Raw genomic sequence first — 20281 nt, 5'->3', positions numbered from 1 at the left:
TAATTTAGCCATGGTGTGGGTTTATTAATTTGTGGGGTGCTTATATATTAATGAGGAGATCATTCTCACCAAAAATCAATTCATTCCAAAAAATTTAACCCATATAAGACAAAATAATTTAGACATGGTGTGTTTATTAATTTTTAGGGTGCTTATATACTTATCCATGAGATATAAGAGGTAATATCATTTTAAGAATAAGGGCATACTTGTCCGTGTCGAAAAAAATGAAGTGCTTACCGCTTCAGCACTTTTTTTCAACATTAAAATAGTGCTGAATTTTTTTCACTTATTTTCAGCAATAAGCGCTAAAAATATAGAGTAAACAAAAGCGCTATTTTGACAAAAAGTACTGAATTAAATTTTTTTCAGCAATAAGCGCTGAAAAATAGCGCAAACAAACACTACCTAGGACGCAATTTAAATGAAAGAGTACAAAGAGATTTACAATGCAATTTTCCATAATGTACTCAAACAATGAAGAAGTATTTGTCAAGTAAATATTTGGGACCGCAAAGACCTATTTTTTGAAAATATGTACCAAAAAGTCTTATTTAAAAAAAATATGGACTTACTCACTTTATCAAATATTAGTCTAAAATGAATTTTTGAAGCCAAAATGTCATAATTACCTATTCAACTATTTTTTAGGTTTAAGAAACATGTTTATTTGAGGTATTCCTATGTTTTAAAATCAATGACATGCTCCTTGACCATGATTATCTCTTTTAGATCAATGAAAAAAAGATCTAAACTAAAAATAAATAAAAAATAAAAAATCCTTATTTTCTCTTCTCAAAACTCGTAATCTTATTCACATAGATGATGATAACTACAACAATGATGATGATGATAATGATGATGATGGAGATGAATATGGCAATCATCATCAAATTGATTTAGTCTACATGTGGACACGGGGTTTCGAATGTTTTTCAAACATCCCTCCACTTTGGGGTGTTTTGGAGTCGCCACCATTCAAATTGGTAAAGGGGTGTGAATGGTCACCCGGATTTATATTTTTTGAAAAATCATGTCATTTTGCCATTTTTTGTTGACTCTCGTAAGATAAGGTGTATGGTCCAACCTTTGATTCGAAGGTAAGGGGGTCCATTTATGGAGTAGGGAAGGTGTTAGGCACCCTACTCCATCCACGTAATGTGGTAACCTCGGATTCGGCCATTTTTAAAATAAAAGAAAATAAAATCGAAATTGGTTTGAGGTGTGCCCTCAAGTATGAGGGGCTTTGATATAGATTTAGTCCATTGAGGGCACCCTTATTGAAAAAGGGGCCCTTGAAGGACTCAAATCATTGTGGTGTGTGCAAAGTGTGGGAAAAGGGGAAGTAGAAGAGGGGATGTAGAGGGGGTGTTCCTTTTGTTGAACCCACCTTGACCCTTCCTTGATTTCCTTTGACCTTCCTTTGAGTTGGCTCGGACTTGCTTGAAGTTGTAGGAGAGTGAGTTGAGTTGAGGGTGAGGTGTTGAGAGTAGAGTAGAGAATTTTGATTGTGGAGGATTTTTTTATCAAGTTTTCATTAGGTAGTGTAGGAAGAGAATGGAGGGGTTTTTATAGAAGTTGGGATGTATTTTAGGGGTATAATAGGGTGAGGGTTTAGAATGGTGGATAATGGCATGGGTGTTAGAGGAAAAGGGTATGAAATTTGAGATGAGAATGAGGGTATTTTTGTAATGATGGAAATGGGTTGTGTTTTAACCCAATGGTTTGGATCTTACCCAAATCCATTTGGGTAGAGTGTTTGGTGGGATGAGATGAGTGCTGGTTGATGGGAGGAGTGGTGGTGTAAGGCGTTGTTTCGCGCAAGAGTGTTGAGCTGGTTGAAGAAGTATGGTGTTTGATTTGGAGAGCTGAGTGGTGATTGGTTTGATTTTGAGAGGCTTGAAGGGCTGCTGCCTGTGGCAAATGGAGCGCTGGAGAGATTGGTTGCTTGGTGATGGTGGTTCGATGCTTCGAGAGCCGAGTATGGGAAGTCTGGGTTGAGGTATGGGTTGAGGTGCTTTTCTGGGCGTGTTTTAAGGCCAGTGATGGCTCGCTCTGGGTTGTGCTGTGGGTGGTTCCCCCTGCGGGCTAGGTTAGGGTGTATCGGGCCTGGGTTGCGTTGTGGGTTGTGATGCTGCGCGGCTGGGGGATCGGTTAGGTTAGGGTCGGGTTATGGGTTGAGTTGCTTCGCTGCGGGCGGTGGCCGGCGCTGATGCCCTGTGTCATCTCTTGGTGATTGGTTTGATGAGCTGCTGCTGGGTTAGATTGCGTTTGGGTCCTGGATTAGGCTTTGGGCTTTCGTACTGGATAATGGATTGGGTAGGGTTGTGGGCTTGGATAGAATAGTGTTGAGTTGGGTTTATGTTGAATTGGGCTTGAGTTGGATGGCTTTTGAGAGCGTGGTGAGGTGTGCGGGTCCATGGGCCCGTGAATGGCCTCGAACATTTATTAATTGAAACGTATTGGATTTCGTGTAGGTTTGGGCTTCAGGGCCCATTCCAATTTTCGATTTTTGGGGGCATCTTACGTCGAGGGCCCGCTCAAATTCGGGTGTCTACACTACATATATTATATTTATTAAAATATAAAATAATTTAAATAGTTAAAACGTGATTTTAAAATTCACTTGAATATTCATCGAATTGATTCAATTCAAAAATTAGCAAGTTAAGTCAAATAAGATTATATTGAATTCATGAATAATTTTTAATAAATAAATAAATTATTTTTATTTTTCAAATAAATAATCAAATAAATTGAACAAGTTTTTTATTTGACTCGGTACATTTTTAGATAAAACCACCTTGTAAAATTATTAAAAGGGTATTTCAGATATTTTCCTTGAAATTTTTTTCAAAAGATCCTTAATAGACTAATATTTTATTAAGTAGGACTTAAATGATCCGTATTATTTACTAGAGGGTTTACATGGACTATTTAGTTCAAAAGATTCTCTTCTATTTGTGTCTAAGTAATAAAAATCTGACTCTTTAGTAGCCACATTGCTCAAGTTACCTAACCTAAATATAATGCACCTAACATTGCTACCAAACCACCACAGGTTAGCGAAGTTGGTAAAGTTGATTGGGTTTGCTCCCCAAGTTATGCCTTTGAAATTTTATGTCCTTCCACTAAAAGATGTCTATTATTGTTGTACACGTGTCAGGTGGGATGTCACATGCGGCCCGCCAAAGCAAAAAAACATTGCATAATCAAAATTTCCACACAAGCTCACCACTTTTTAGCTGAAAATAATACATGGGATTCATATCCACAAGGGGAAAACTCCATTTCAAAGGAAACTATTATACAAGCCCATTATGCCAGTAAATTGGCTTCATGAGCACTATTTTTCCTTTTTCTTCTGTGGGGTTATATAGGTGCTGGGAAGAGAGGCAATAGTGCACAGAAACTATAGATTGCATCAAATTTAAGCCTCAAAATCATAAATATGAATGAAGTATTAAGTTCTAAGAGGAGTGACTTTCAGCAATCCATATTAATTTCATGATGAGAATGAAGTGATCAAAGTCCATTATTCTTACTTGATCTCTTAAAAACTCTATATATCTAACTTAATTTATCAATTTTCTTATAAATCACTTGGTGAAATGCTCTGGAGATTAAAGGTTCTTCTGTGGTCCAAGATGTGTGTACTTCTATGACCAACAACCCACGAGATGAGTGACTCATCACCTAAGAAAATAATCAAATTTCACTGGTTACTTGATTAGAAATGACAAGACACTATAACTTCTCCTACACAAAATACAATATGGGGTAATAATTATAGTATCAAATTCTGTTTGACACACAAAATGTCTGCCGCCATTCCATGTTTGCCTTTGCATGCCATATGGCACTCAATTTGGCCCATGACACGATAATATGTGGTTTGCTAATCCCGACAGGGTGGTTCAATGGAAATTTTGGATCCAATAAGCAGTACTAATCCGTAGGTTGTGAGTTTGATATCCAGTATGAGCAATATTTCCTCGGGGGCCAACCATGAGGGTGCACCCTCACTTACCTGGTGCAAGTGATGTTTGGGCGTTGCACGTGCCCGAGGAAGGAACTCATATACCTTGGCTCCGAACCTGGCTCTTTTGATTCCTCTAGATAGACGTAAGTTCGGAAACCCTCATCATAAAAATATATATATGTGGTTCACCAATAGTATACAAATGCATAAAAGTTTAATGTTTCCGGCTTGGAACTTACTAATGTATTAGTATAGAGCCAATTTTTAGACGTGCTTGAATCCAACAGATAAAAGTTGGTCAATTAAACTTAATGGAATTGGACTGTTTGTGTCCAACATCACTGGATCTTACATTTTATTTTTGTTATGTTGTACATGAATGTATTTGAACTATTTGACAATAAATAGTATTGTAAAACTCACTCCAAATGATAATTTGTAATGAAGTTGATTAGTTTGAGTGTGAAAAGAGCTGTGAATTTCCGGAAGAATATGTATTTTGTGGCCATGTATGGAGCCCACCCTATAAAAGACTCCTACTCTTTTTGGTGTTTATGGAATCACAGGACTATGTTGGCTTTCGAAAATGAGAGCTTAGATTTGACAAATGATATGGCGAGCGAATATGATTTTTTTTTTTTTTGTTGTTGTATTTTTCTTGATTGAATTGTCAAGACTTCGTGTGGAAAGAAAATCCGGACAAGGAGACAAGGAGGGCCAGGGGAATCGACACCCCACCTCTTTCTATCCTAATAGATTACATCGAAATCAATCATATTGGCTAGGGGAAGTTGTTATATCAATGTTGTCCTCCAAATGGATCAATTATCTCGCTGTGAAAAACGCACAATTGCCTGTAAAAATAAAATTATAGAGCAATGAAAGAATGAAAAATATAGTATTGAAACACATTATCTGGCCTTTTTTTTAATTTTTATAATCAAGTGAGTTGGTAATTAGAAAGAAGTTGATGCAGGTGAGTTTTGAATTCAGGTTGTGGTATCAACACTTATAGACTTTAATCAACTTTGCAAGTTAACACCTTGGAACACATTCCTTGATTGCCAATGCAGTGTTCACTATATTTGGTTCATTTGGGAGACTAGGACAAGATATTCTATATGGCCCTTACTAATTAAGTTTATTTTATCACTCATGTCATTGGGGTTTTCTTCAATTGGTTCATCTTCTTTTTTTTCTTTTCTTTTTTGATAAAAAAACAAATACAAGAGCATTTATTGGATGTTGGTTTATTTTTATTTTCAAAATTCAAGCTTAAAATTCGATCATGTTAATTGAGAAAACTTTGACCATAGTGAAATGGAGGAACAAGATTCATTTAAGCTTTGAGATAAGGTTTTCTTATAATAGTCAACTTTCTCAATCAATTTATTCAAATCAGTGTCCGTGCATCATGCCTCAATGAAGCATCAATCATCTGCTTTGATATTGATATAATCTCATTCCATCATATGTCATGACAAAATTTAAATTAAAACAATAGATAAATAAAAATGATCAGTTAAGAAAATAGGTGTAATCAAATCAAAAACCAAATAAAAAAACAATCAGAAGATAAGATGCAATCACATAAAGAAACACAAATTTTACATGGTTTCCTCAAAATTGAGGTATGTCCACGGATCATACTGATTTCACTATAAAGAAAAAACCCACAATTACATATTACACCTTTTCGTCAAAACTAAAAAATATAAATACCTTAAGAAACCTAGGATTTTACATACTACTAGTAAAAGCGTGATTTGATTTACAATAGTACCTCTTTGCTCACTAGTACTATCAAACTCCACAAACCACAACATGATCATCCACCAAAGTTAAAGCCATATTCTTCCCTTCTTAAAAATTATTTATCAAATTCACATAAACTTGTAAATTAAATGCCCAATAAACTTAGTACCCACTAGGCCTTTGTACTGTCGCATCAACCTTACGTTGGAAAAATATTTAAAATGAACAAAAGAAGATAAAATTGTAGCATATATGGCTGCTATTTGTACAGAGGAGAGATTGTTGACTATCTACCAAACGGTAAACCTGGATGTTTTCTTGTACCACATGCTCCAAAACACCAATTGACCCACTTGGCTCCACAAAACCATTTGCCTATCAAATTTAATTAGTCTTAAATTTTGATTTAGGAGTACTAGGGCCCATGGTTTTAAATTTTGGTTTTAAAGCAATAGGGCTAGCTTAGCTATAAGGAAAATTTTCCCAAATTTCTAAAAGTTATATTTTCCCAAGATCCTTATTTGATACCCGAATGAAATAAAGAAATGATTATTCCAACCACGGGTTTGCATTTTCCATAATTCTATTTTTTTTTTTTTTCTTTCTTGAGTGTTGAGTTTAGTCCAACATCGGACACTCATTGCCTTGTCTCTCTCCTTATAAGTTCGTAGACCTCTCCACTCAGTGCCAATTGATTTTGAGTTGAACTCCCAAACTTATCATGGTTTCACATGCTTTGGCCCAATCCAACCCACACGTGTGTAGGCATAGTGAGTTTAGTCTACATTGAACACTAATTTCCTTCTTTCTCTTTATAAACTTTTGAGCCTCTTCACTTATTGTCAATTGATTTTTTGTTACACCCCCAAACTTATTGTAGTATTAGAGTGGGCATTTCTCTCCTTCATATCACCTAGTTCATATCTCCATATACTTTGGCTCAATTCAACCCACGCATATAGGAGCTTATAAGGAGAGAGACAAGGCAATGAGTGTCCGATATGAGACTAATCTCAACATGCCCTTGCACGTGTGGGTCGGACTGGGTCAAAGCAAGTGGAGATATGAATTAAGTGATGTGAGGAGGAAAATGTCTACTCTAATATCATGAGAAATTTGGGGGTCCAACTCAAAAAACAATTGGCAATTTGTGGAGAGACTCAATAACTTATATAAGGAGAGAGACAAGCTAATGAAGTGTCCAATGTGGGACTAAACTCAACATTGAGGAAGGAATTTTTTCCTCATCTCAATCATAATTGTGGGGACATAATATTATATAGCATCTAGCAGAGTGTGTATCTCCTTGTTACACTTGATCTAGTATAAATTGGTATTGGTTAGCACGTATTTCATTAACAATAAGGGGGAGCTAGATATTGGCCCTTGGGCCTCAGGTTTCAAAATTGGATTTAAGCCCAAAACCAAAACTAATGTTCACATTCAACATTTATAAATCACCAATCAAACTTATTTTTAGCTAAGATAATCTCATACAAATAAGCATCTTAAGCACAAGATCAAAACACCAGCCACGCGTGTAGAGGTTGAGGGCCTGACATTGGATTGTTCTCACCTAACCAATTATTTGGGTCAAAACGTAACTCAGTCGGATGACAGCAGACCCCTTTCTTTGGATCATTCACTAAGATTGTTTCTCTTTTGGATTTTGTCATTAATACATGTCCCCCTTTGGTCATAAATATATGTCCCCTGTCAAACATTGCCAAGTCACCTTATGAAAATTTGACCCACCACAAATTTCATCGATGGCTTAAGCCCTAAAGTTTTTCACTTCGGATTCAAAAATATTTCTTAGATGCCGACAAAACATTAGTTGTGTGTAGGTCCACCAAGAAGTGGGACAAAACTAATGGGTCAGTGAGCCAAAAGAGCACACTGTTGTATAAGATATCTTCCATTTTGTTTGGGCTTGGGCTGCAAGAGACAAAATTAAAGAGGACCTTTTCAGAAGTGAAGTGGGCTTGATCTGAATTAGAGGAAAAGGCCCCGGTCAGGCTTCTCAACTATGCCCATGCAAGGGTTTGTGGGCACCACTCCTTTGGCAAAAAATTTCAGTTTTTTTTTTTTTTTTTTGCTCGGGAGGTATAAATATGCGTTCTTTAGGGGAAAGTCGTAGGGTTTCTTTCTTTGGGAATAAGGAGAAAAAATTTTCTCTCTTCTCATTTTGCTAGATATCTCTAAGGATATAACTTTAAATAATATAGTGTGATTAGATTTCAATTTGATTCACAGGCGTAGGCACACTTTTGAACCATGTAAATTCTTGTGTTTGTGTGAGATTCTCTTTTTTTTTTTTTTTTTTTTTCACACATCTCACATAATCTAAGAGAGAGTCAATTGAGATAGTTTAGAAGTGGAATAAAGGCCAACTACAATCCCAACTTTTTTTAAAAAGTTTGCAGATCGTTAAGAATTAGTGAAAGATTCAAACTTTCAATAACATAAGTTGTGGAGCTTAGACCCAAAGCTCAGTTGGTTTGATGACTTGCAAAGCAAATTGGAGATCGTTGGTTCAAGTCTAGCTTACTTATAAAAAAAATAAAAATAAAATAATAGAAGTAGTGGCTCTAGGAAGAATGGATCAGAAGAACAAGATTCGTTTAGCCAACTCCAACTCCTTGGGATAAGGTTTTGACGATGATCAATAATCATTGGGGACTTCTTTATGACCCGTTGATCTCCTCTCATCGACTGGTAAGCCGAAAACCTTTCATGATGACTTTAACCATAAATTCTATGGGCCCATGGAATCCTCAATCCTAATCCCCTGATTGTGAGCCACCTGTCATGATGCGTGATTACAGACAATCATTTCCTGTATAAAAATGAGATACCAAATTTACCATATAATGTGCTATAGTAATTAATATTAATAATTATTTCTATAAATAAATACTTCAAAATTCAAATTTTATATGAAATGTTTGGGATGATTAAGATTATGGCTAATGAGATCTATCAATTTCCTGTTGAGAGAAAAATAAATGCCAATTTAGCCCCAGCCCCCAAGCATGTGTCCCTAACTTTGTAATGTCATACATTTGATTCCACTACAAGCCTATTTATAGAACCCATCCTCATGAAGACAACTAATCTCAACTCTCAAGACCTCTCCCAACTCAAACTTTCTTTCCTCTTCTACCATTAAATTGTTTTTTTTTTTCCCCATTTTTAGATTGTCTAAGCTCCTTCACTATCAATCTCTCTTTTGCATCTTTGTGATTTTCCCCTTAAATAAGAGGACCTGGTTTTGTTAGAGCCTTTCAAGCTTCTTATAGCAAAAAATCTTAACTTGGGTCCCTTTTTTCTTGGCCTTTTACAGAGATCTTGTTCTTCTCTCAAATCAATATTCTTCATGAGTTTCTCAGTCTTTTCACCATCAAATATCTTCTTTTGGGCCTTCTCAATTTTCATTTTTCTTCTTGTTGTCTTTCCGGCTTCTCTAACTCTAGTTTCTTCTCTTTAGTCTTCTTTTTTGGTTTTTTGTCTTATAGAGATTACTTCCAACTTCAATTCCATGGATACAATCACATTAATATCACCTTACAAAACAAAATTCTCCCATACCTTGGCTCATGAAAACAATAGTACCCATCTTCATGATGCCTCATTTTCTTCTAATCTCAACAGCGCCGAACCCACCACCGGAAAGAAGACCAAAGATGGTGAAATCAGTATCTTCGATGCTGAAAAGTACTTCAATGGAGGGATAGACGAGGAGAAGAGTGGAATTACCAAGAAGGGTGGAACGAAGCATCAGCCTAAGAACGATGAGAAAATCGATCTAAAAAGCAAGAAACCGAAAATTAAACCAGGAACTCCAAGTAATAATTCAGAAGCGAGTTGGAACAGCCAAAGAGCATTATTGCCTCCAATTCGACGAAACAAGGAGAAAGGAATAAGACTTTTCACCATTTTTAGTTGCAAGTGTTCTTGTTCTGATGACAAATCTGTTGACATTAAAGAAACTGATGGAAAGAACAAAAGCTCGAGCAATTACAAGAAAGCGGACGATTATGATGGAGTTCATAGAAAAGAGATTGCAAAAGTACCCGTTAACATTGATAGTGATCCAATCAGTTTGGTTGGAACTAAGCAAACCCAACCGAACTCCCAGTTTAAAGATGAGATTCTCAGCATTGGGTTACAAAGAGAAGACTGTTTTAGCTTCCCAGTTTTAAATTCTGGAGTGGGAAATATGACAATTGAAAGGGAGTTTAAAGAAGAAAAAGATGAAGAAGAAGAAGAAAAGGCGCGAAACTCATTGGAGGTGTTCGGGTCCCCTGTCGTGGACAAAGGAGACAGAGCTTTGAGCCTTGAGAGGAGGCTGACAATGCTGACTAGGGATCCCAATCCAAGAGTAGACGACATTCAGGACATCGAGAGTGATTCAAGTTCGGACTTATTTGAGATCAAGAGCCTCTCAAGTAACACCCAACCATTTTTCAGGTATCGAGCATCTGATGGTGTGTCAAGCTGTGTGACACCTACTACATGTTATGAACCAAGTGAGGCAAGCATTGAATGGAGTGTCATCACTACTATTGCCCCCAATTGCCCAGCAGTGTCAGATTACGACGAATGTAAGTCAGATGCAATTGTTACAAGTCCTGAAGCAGTGATGATTAGAAGTACAACTACAACCAAGGCCATGAAAGTGCAAAAATGCCGTCCTAGTGCATTGTTGGGATGTAGGAGTCGTGAAGCGGTGAGGGTGGCAGGGCAGATGTCTAAGAAGGCCAAGTCTGACACACGAAGGCGTCATAGATCATCAGATTGCTCCATGCCAACATTGGAAAATTTGCAAGCTGAGACTATGATGACAGATTTCAAGTTTGCACATGGGCAACCAACCTTCACCACGCGCTCACTCTCCCGATCATACTCTGCTCGTGCATCACGCTCTCTCCGCATTAACTAGAATATGTGTTATTTCATGAAAATTGTATGATTTTCATGGTTAATCATGTTTGGGTATGAAAGAAGATTGGTTTTTGGGTAGTGAGAAGCCAATCCTAAGTCCCATTATGAATTGGGAAAGAAAATTTGTTAAGATGTTCTATTTCTAGTTGATTATGTAATATTTTGTGCCCCGTAAATCATTTTGTGCATTTATACCAAATATGGTAAAGATTAATTACGTATCAATATTATTAAGAATATTAATTGCAATTGAAAAACCGAAAAAGAGAAATGTTTTTATCAAAGACAATTCTCTTTGTAATGGTTGTATACTTGTATTCATGGTTCAATGTTTCGTTCTGTTTCTGGATGTTTTAGAAGAACATTTTCGATTTTGGCCAAACCTTCCCTCCACCTCCCAGAGCATCCTATATAACTAGCTAAATGAACAACATTACACAGATTTACGGTGCACCAACAAGGGTTATGCCCATGAAGTCATGAACAACTATGTGAACTAAAAAGAGAGTACTAAATAACCTAAAACAATGTTTTATTAAGTCCCAAACCCTAATTCTAACTCAACATGAAAGTAATTTTAATCATCATAAACATGGTCTCGTCAAGGGTAAATTCAAGGCCAGCAATGGGTGCTTCGTCTTTCTAGCATTGTTTATGCAAGTTCACTCTTACCAAAAAAAAAAAAAAAAACATATTTCCCATTGCAACAAAATGCCCCTAATTTATGCTTTAAGTGCACCCCCCACCCCCACTTCCCTTGAGGGACGTGGAGTAGTCCAACTGGACCCGTTGATTCACAGGGGTCCATAGTGAATTGTGAAATAAATTTCAATTCAGGACACCCAACTCCCATTTAACAGTTTGCACAGGACGAGAGCTTTAGACCCATATCTTCGATGTTATTTAAAAGAGAAACAGCCCTAATGCATCAGTTAATCCACTAGACATTAAAGCCGATTTACAAGGAAAAAATTGGACCCATTTAGGATTTTGGGTGCACAATCCATGTGACTCTCAGCATCCCCTTAACTTGTTAGATGTTAGAGCAGATATTTAGACCCATATCTACCATGTCATTTAAAAGTGAAACAACACAAAATGCATCAGTAAAGCAAGCTAGACATTAAAGACAATTTACAAGGCAAACTGGACCCATATTGGGTTTAATAGCACAAACCCATGCCCACCCTTGTCTAACCCATCTCCTTTCTTTGCTTAGACCCATTTTCCTCTTGTGCAGAAGATTCCATTTGTGGACTTATAAGCCAAAGTTACTTTTTAGACTTACACACTTGTCTATGGACATGCATACAAAGCTGCAAATCTATAGCTTTTAGGTTGGCATGTACATTATGATGATCTAAACCTGAGAGCCCTACAATCTAGATTAGTGCTTTAGAAACACACTTGCAACCATCTGAAATTGCTTCATGGCAATGTCATCGATATTGTGTATGTGACCCACCAACAACACAAGGGATCAGTAGATCAAAAGTCCAAGACATTCGTACTATTACAAGCAAGAAGACAATTACTCAAAAAGATTCACTACATCAAGAGAATGATTCAATGTAGGATTTTTGTAAGTTCTTATGAGAAAATATGGAGTTTGTTGAATGAATCATGTGTTAGCATAGTCCCACATAGCTCGGGTACTCTTGGGTAGCATAATGTATAAAGCGGGAGCAATTCTCTCCTTGTAAGCCGGTTTTCAAGGATGAGTTAGGCCCATGGGCTTTAACATGATATCAAAGCAGGTGTACCTCAGGGATGGGTCAAGTTAGTATCTCCAACCCTATGTGGAGGGGGAGAGCCGAGTGTCTCCAGCCCTGTGCTAAGGGGGAGTGTTAGCATAGTCCTACATTGCTTGGGTACTCTTGGGTTGTGCAATGTATAAAGCAGAGCAACCATCTCCTTGTAAGCAAGGATGAGTTAGGCCCATGGGCTTTAACTTCGTGCTCCTCCATTCAATTGTCTGAAATCATGTCTTATATTTTTGAAAGTATGTTCATATCCGCTTTCACCATCTCAATCCAAATTCTTTTGGATTTGTCTCTCACTCTTTAATAATATTTGTAGCAACCAGATCCTCAGTCAGGGCCCACATTCCATGGTCTTGTTCTTTTGGTTCTCACCGATCTATTGCTATTGGGAGTTGTATTATGTTTGGAGTTGCCACCAGTCAATTGGTCTAGGTGTGAATGGTGACCTATGTTTTTCGATTCTATGGGTCATGTTGTCGTACTATGTTGAGTTTGGTTGAAACTCTGACTAATTTGTCTCTCTCCCTTCAAATTATTTTTCTCCTCAAAATTATCTTTCATCACTCATTTTCTCTCTCCTCTCTTCTAATCATCAATTCGCTTTTCTTTGGATTCTTCGGATTCTAGATTCAAATGTCGTACAATTTTGGGGTGTCTACTACATCCAAGTTGCAAGTTCCTTCTAAGGTTGTAATCAAACTTAGTTCCAACCCACAGCAGATGAAAGGAGAGATGTGTTGCAAAGTCAGGTTGAGGTTCGGTTTTTGTTTGATGATGAGAACTATAGAACAAGGAATGACACTCAAATCATGAAAATTACATTAATCTAGTTTTGGTGTGAAATATATTTCACCTACGATTTTGTATCTCTTTCACGCACAGTAAACTAGGTTGGGAATCTTGTAAATAATGTCCATATCAGATTTAAGCTGATTTAGTCTCTTTTTCAAGACCAAGCATGAGCATTGGCTCCATGTCGGATATGCTGTCCATTACTACAACTGTAGTTTTTGACTCCAAGTCTTTGATCGATGTTTAACAAGGGAACTAAACTATAAATCATTCAGTAAAAAGTGCATAAAGGCCTCTTGGCACTAGTCCGACCAAGACCAACGATGGTCTAACAACATCAAAAAGGCATATTTTGGGGCACTCCATGCCCCCACATGACGAGTGATTTTTTTGCTCACAGTGCTAAGCAAATTTGCTCACAGCCCAACAACAGCTTGACATGTGGCAAAAATGAGATAGAATTTCTCTCTCCTGCCCGCATGTTCTCTGCCCACAATTTTTTATTTTAAGATTTAGAATCTTAAAAAGGTGTCGTTGGGTCGACATGGATTATCACATTAGCAATCTAACACCATAGGCTTCTACATTTCAAAATAAAATTTTAAATATTTTTCGATCTTGATCCAAAGTGTTGAAAATGGATGGCTACCAATGACCCAAATTTAAAATTAATTTTAACGGTGAATATTAAAAACAATTTATCCCTTTTTTTTTTAACTTTTTTCAGTTCATAGAATTTCATCCTCTACAACCCCATTGCATCCAATCATGATTTTGATTTCTACAAGATGATCCAATTAGGGAATTCCCGTTTTCCATCATGGTTAGGAGAGAGAAATTTTCTCTCTTAATGCTCACGTCATTTGCACCACATGTGAAGCCATTGTTGTGCTGAGCAAAAAATCACTCCCACATGACCCTTAATGGTGCGATTCACATTCTCAGTTAGGCAATGTCATTGAAGACGTTTCTATACAACTAACATTTGACACAAGTCCAACACAATTGATGAATGATTCACCAATCAAAATTCTATAAAACAAATATAGGCTTTGAATGTTTCACCTCAACTTTGGTATTCCTTTCTGGAAATCTCCAACTTCAAAGAGATGGTGAAGAACGGAATCACTCAAGAACAATTCCTTTCAAAAGGAAACCAAAATAGGTAATGGAGAGGACAGCAACAATGTACATGATACGATCAAGTGATATTTAAAGTGAAGGTAAATAAGGCATAAAAAATTGTGTCAATTGCACTTAATCCAAGGAGATGGAATTTTTTACAAAAATATAGCAAATGAAGGTTTTTTTTTTTTTTTTTTGCATTTGAAATATTTAGGTAGCCAATAATCTATCACCTTCTATGGTGAGGAACAACATAGCCTTGTGTGGAAACAAGATGAGCTCATGAACTATCAAAGTTTGTAAGGGATGGAAGCATGATCAAAAGAGAAAGTTCGTCGTCATCATCATCAAAGCCTTATCCTAAAGATTAGGAGTCGACTAAATGAATCTTATTCATCCATTCCACTGTCCAGGTTCACATCTTTTGGTATTGAAAGTACGTTCATATCTGCTTTCTTCATCTCCATCCACATTCTTTTGGATCTTCGGCTCTTTTAGGACTTTCAACTTGAATATTTCTTTTAATTGAAACTGAAATCAACCTTCGTGTTGAATGTGTCCACCATCTCAGTCATAGGCATAGTAAAAAAATTAATATAATAAAAGATAAAATAAAATAAAAATAAACGTTGCAGAAAGCAGATTATCCTAAAAAAGTAATGCATGGCTTGTATCCTAACAATTGCTTTACATTGTTCCATCGTAGCCCTACACAATTATAGGTTTTTTGATAGTAATGTGTCTTTAATGTCATGAATCAAGCCACTAGTGCTAGAGTCTATTCTATGAGTCAAGAATCTCTATCCTGTCCAGCATTTATATAATCGAAACAATGAAAACTGATAATGTTCTTATCATGCAAAAAAATGCCTCGGGTTCACATAGGGGCAGTAATGGAATTTCTTAAAACCAAACCAGGAAATCGACTGTTGATAGTTCAGCCTAAACCTAACATGAGAATAATAGAGATCAACATGAGATCCAAGTGGCTAAATAGAGTTAAATAATGACTGAAATTAGTTTAAGGCAATTTAGGAAAAATAGGAGATCAGAGAACACATTTATTAATTTTCAAAGATAGGAAAAACAAATACACAAATGACAGCATTTTGGCACATATATCAAGAACTGTTAACAAATAACCAATGAATGTTCATCAAAGTAGACAATTAATCTTGTGATCTTTTGTTGGTCATGTTTCGAAACCCCCGACCACTCTCTTCTCAAGTGAGTAAAACATGTAGGTTCCGAGAATTCTATACAAAAAACGGCTGTGAGAAGTTATATTTGCTTCCATAGAGGTAATGATGGATATCATGATAATCAGTGTTGTTTCTAAATGATACATGGAATAGATTCCAGGGGAGCCATAATCTGCAGTGGTCATCAACTGTTTTGATAGTCACAAAGTAGAAGAAGAAAACGGAGGCTAGAGGTGACATACTGGAGAGGAGGAAAGATATAAGGCCCCACCAATTGTATCTAAGAGAAGTCCCTCAAAAGGGTGGTTATATAGAGCTCCAAAGGCATATGGAACAACGAGCCGATGGTGCTGAGAATGGATATGTCAGTATAAGAACTTGTTATGATGCATGTATCTATGCATAAAATATTGCCATGTATCCAAAACAAACATCGCAATTAAAAATTGCCTTGCTAGCACAACAAGGGAAGGTTAAAAATCTGTGGCAGTACCACCATCGTTTCCTGTTACCTACGCAAACGCAAAAGAATGCATTTCAACATAGAATCATGTTTGCTATACTAAAATCTGCTAGATACTTTGTGCGTGCTAGGCTTACGTGTTGAGGTTGTTGGCTGAACATTTATCAATAAAAGGTGGGATTGGTGTCTGGAAACCTTGTATGACCTACATTGGAGTGTCTACAAACAAGTGTGCCTTGTGAAACACATGCTTCCAATAGTGAGGCACAGATGACCATACTGCCAAACACCTCACATGTTAAGGCACGCATTGTCATGTGTTACATCCTTAAATCTATTTTGGTTGTTTACTTCATATGGTACCCCACAAAAACTCTATATATTGTTATTTCTTTATTATAAAAATGGGAGCTATGATGCTTGAGAACAGAGTAGACAAGGGCACCAGGATGTTACAGAATAAGGAGAAACAATAGCAAGCGGCAAGGGTAAGAATTGAGAAAATTCAGTACCAGAATATTAACTGCTTTCCTAAATTCATTAAATCAATGTAGTTTTCCTCAAATGACACGAGGAGGAGAGAGATTGAATGATTGTCAAGACATTTAGCGGCAACAGAAACACCTGTAACAGAGTGAAAAAAAAAACAACAAAAAAAAACGCATGTTCATACAGAGGGGAAAAGAATAAGCTGCTGTTACCACAAACAGGAAGAGATTTTATCATTATTGGTCCCATCCAAAAAAAAGGTCCTACCTCCCACCTTGTGAAGAGAGTATCATAGAAAGAAAATGGTTGTTTTTTTATGTTTAATCAGAAAGAAAACAGCTAACTACCATTCAAACTATACAATTATCACATCAATTATATTATTATCTTTTTTTTCTTTTTTTTTTGTCAAGTAGTTAATGAAGCTAACTTAAATAAAACTTAGAGACTAAAACTGAGTAAATTTAGTAGCGTTTGCTTGTGCTATGTTTCATTCCCTAGGGGTCCCAACCAAACAAAGCAATCATCATCATCATCATCAAAACCTTATTATCCCAAGGATTTAGGATCAGCTAAAACGAATCCCAAAGTCAATTGACATGGTTTGGACATGTACAACGAAGACCAATAACAACAACAATGAGGAGTGCTTTGGAGCACACCAAAAGCTCTAAGAGGGCGAGAGGAAGGGCATACATGACATGGATGGACGTAATAACATAAGATATGAAAACACGTGACTTGACCATGGATGTAGCTCAAGATAGAGTTGAATGGCAAAATAAAGTTCAGGTTGCTAACCCCAACATTTGGGATAAGGTATAGAATGAGAATCTATAGATGACTGAAAGTTTCAGTGTCTGGAAAGAAAGAACTAACAGAATCTAGAAAAGACCTAATACAAGAGTGATCTCTTCATAAATTGCTACAAACACTTACATTGCATCATAGTCATCACTATCTCCATACACAAACTCTAATTACCATACCAACTGTTTCCTTTGTATTTAGTTTTGAAAACCGGCCTGTTCAACTATAACTCCCCAAAGAACTATTAGTTCAAAAGATTTCAAAACATCCAACACCTTCATGCATTTTCCTTGTTGGGAATATTCCTTCACTGGTCATAACAACCACCAACCAATGAAATGGCATTAAGAACAACCATGAAAAATTTTTAAATGCAAATTCGTCAACTAATATTCAATTGTTTTAATTTTATTTTTCTCTTATTAACATGGGAAATGCACTTGAACAGTAAAAGCAATTAAATCATAACAATTTAAAGATGCTTAAATTGAACAAGAGGATTGCAACCACAGCCTGAACTATCTGTTGGAGAAGAACACCTTTGACAACTGTTTTTTTTTCGTACCCAAGGTTCTTAACATCTTCCTCTTTCCTCGAGTGCAGCCAATAGTTCTCAAAAGATCCCAACAGAAGACAAATACCCAGTGGCGTACAAAGATTTGACTTTGAGAGATGATTCGATAATTCATGATCTAGGGCTCAATTGTAAGCAACTGGAGTGGAACCCTAACCCTTGATTTTTTTTATTTTTTTATTTTTGATCTCTCAATGGAGATGATGGAATTGAAATTCCAACTCCAGTAAAGCAATCAAACACCAAAGTTAAAAAACTAACTTTCACCTTTAACTTTCGGTTGTCAAACTTGAGAGTTGAACTTCTAATCTCACCCTCAACTAACATTTTCAAACACCCCTAGTCTCTTACTTAGAACTTTAGTCTCTTATTTTAACACATCAAATCAAGAAAATTTAGTCTCTTTCTATTACAACACATCAATCTATAAATTTAATGAATAACTAGAAATGGGGATAATCATTCTTTTTCAATTCACTTATTTCAAAAGATTGAAACATCGAGTCTTGACGATTTTAACTGTTCGACTTTTCAAATTCAGCATTGGATAGATCTTTGCAAAGTGTCTAAAACAAATATATTATAATAGTAAAATAGACACTCAAATCAAACATTATAACTAAATCTTCAAAATTATGATTCTTTGAAAATTGAAACAAATCAAAGGTTATATCTAAAATTTTGAAATTATGTGTATATCATTCTCTATTCGTAATTCACCATCACAAAACATCAGACTGGATCACAATCATTGTTGAAACATAGTCAAATTAAAATAAAAAAGAGAATAGACATAAATAAGGAGACGAGAAAAAAAATGATATTTTGGATACTTTAAATTTTGTCTAAAGATGAGGCCGTGAGGTACCATTTAGAAATAAAAAATTTAAACTTTAAACTACCACCAAAAATTAGGAATTATTTAGAAACAAGTTCCTATATAAAGGTATTCAAATAATTTTCTCAAATGTTTAACCTTGGTGATTAGTTACCTCTCCTCAAATGGCCATAACATTTAATCAAATACTTAGATTGCCCTCCGTCATAAAACTTGGTGCTCCCAGAAATTCCCTTAAGAAATAGCAAAAAACTTTGCAGTGACACAAAGTTTTGCCTATCAAATAAGATAGGCTCACTTATTGGATGGTGCAAATCAATATAAACAGGGATAAGAATTAAGATAAGGATTAGTAATTGTAACAAACAATTCTTTCTTTTTCTTATCTTTTTTCTTGTTCTCATATTATAAAAATGAGATCAATAAGACAATAAGAACTAATGTATGTGGCAACCTTATTCATTTGGTCGCTCATGCTATAAATGACAATGCCATTGAAAGAGTGAAGAAAACCACAACAGACATGATCAATTGGAGTCAACATCACACCAATAGCATGTCAATTGTACTGAATGCCTTTCATTGTGAGGGTTCCTCATATTATATAGAAACTGTTGGGCTGATTACAAGGCTGAATGTCAGCAATTACAAAAATCAAGGAGAGACTAAATAAGGAAACTATAATCTTCCTACTAATTACAAGATATCTACAGCTATAATACAAAATCATACTATAACTAGAGAGACTAATTATGGCTAAATATATATGTTGTATCTGATTGATAGATATCTACAGCCATAATACAAAATCATGCTATAACTAGAGAGAGTAATTCTAGCTAAATATATATGCTGTATCTTACTGACATCCCCCCTCAAATTGATGTTGGGCAATCAAGAAGCATCAATTTGCCCACAAGGAACTGATGGCGTTGTCGTGTCATGGCCTTTGTAAACACATCAGCTATCTGGAGATTAGTGGAAACATGAGGAAGAGAAATAACACGAGTGTCCAAGGCTTCTCGAATAGAATGACAATCCACCTCAATATGCTTCGTACGCTCATGGTAAACGGGATTAGCAGCTATCTGAATAGCACTCGTGTCATCAGCATGAAGAGGAGTAGGATCAGATTGAGAAAAACCAAGCTCAGCCAGAAGCCCACGAAGCCAGACAATCTCAGAACAAGCAGCAGACATTGCACGGTATTCAGATTCAGTAGAAGATTTAGAAACGCGAGCTTGTTTCTTACTTTTCCAAGAGATTAAAGAATCACCAAGGAACATGCACCAACCCGTGACAGACCGCCGAGTATCAGGACATCCGGCCCAATCTGCATCACTATAAGCAACAAGACGAAGAGAAGAGCCAGTTGGAAAGAACAATCCACGACCAGGTGACCCTCGAAGATATCAAATGATACGACGCACGGCAGCTAAATGTAGATGACGTGGAGTTTGCATAAACTGGCTAACTTGCTGTACAGCGAAAGAAATATCAGGCCGAGTAATAGTCAGATAGTTCAAGCTGCCTACCAATTG

General features: G+C 36.3%; 1 protein-coding gene and 1 pseudogene across 1 annotated transcript; one reads left to right on the top strand and one right to left on the bottom strand.

Moving 5' to 3' along the window:
• The first annotated feature begins 8876 nt into the window (after positions 1-8876).
• Positions 8877-10873, top strand: LOC147401241 (protein PHYTOCHROME KINASE SUBSTRATE 1-like). Its single transcript, XM_086441562.1, has one exon. The coding sequence runs from the start codon at positions 9279-9281 to the stop codon at positions 10680-10682; it is 1404 nt and encodes a 467-aa protein (XP_086297688.1). The 5' UTR covers positions 8877-9278; the 3' UTR covers positions 10683-10873.
• A 3601-nt stretch (positions 10874-14474) lies between these two features.
• On the bottom strand, positions 14475-17267 carry LOC147401240 (sphinganine C4-monooxygenase 1-like; annotated as a pseudogene).
• Positions 17268-20281: the final 3014 nt, after the last annotated feature.

This window comes from Akebia trifoliata, chromosome 5 (assembly GCF_017979445.1).
Source record: "Akebia trifoliata isolate Shusen 1 chromosome 5, ASM1797944v1, whole genome shotgun sequence".
NCBI classification, from domain to species: domain Eukaryota; kingdom Viridiplantae; phylum Streptophyta; class Magnoliopsida; order Ranunculales; family Lardizabalaceae; genus Akebia; species Akebia trifoliata.
The sequence above is the reverse complement of the archived record's forward strand: the minus strand, read 5'-3'. Positions and strand labels throughout refer to the sequence as shown.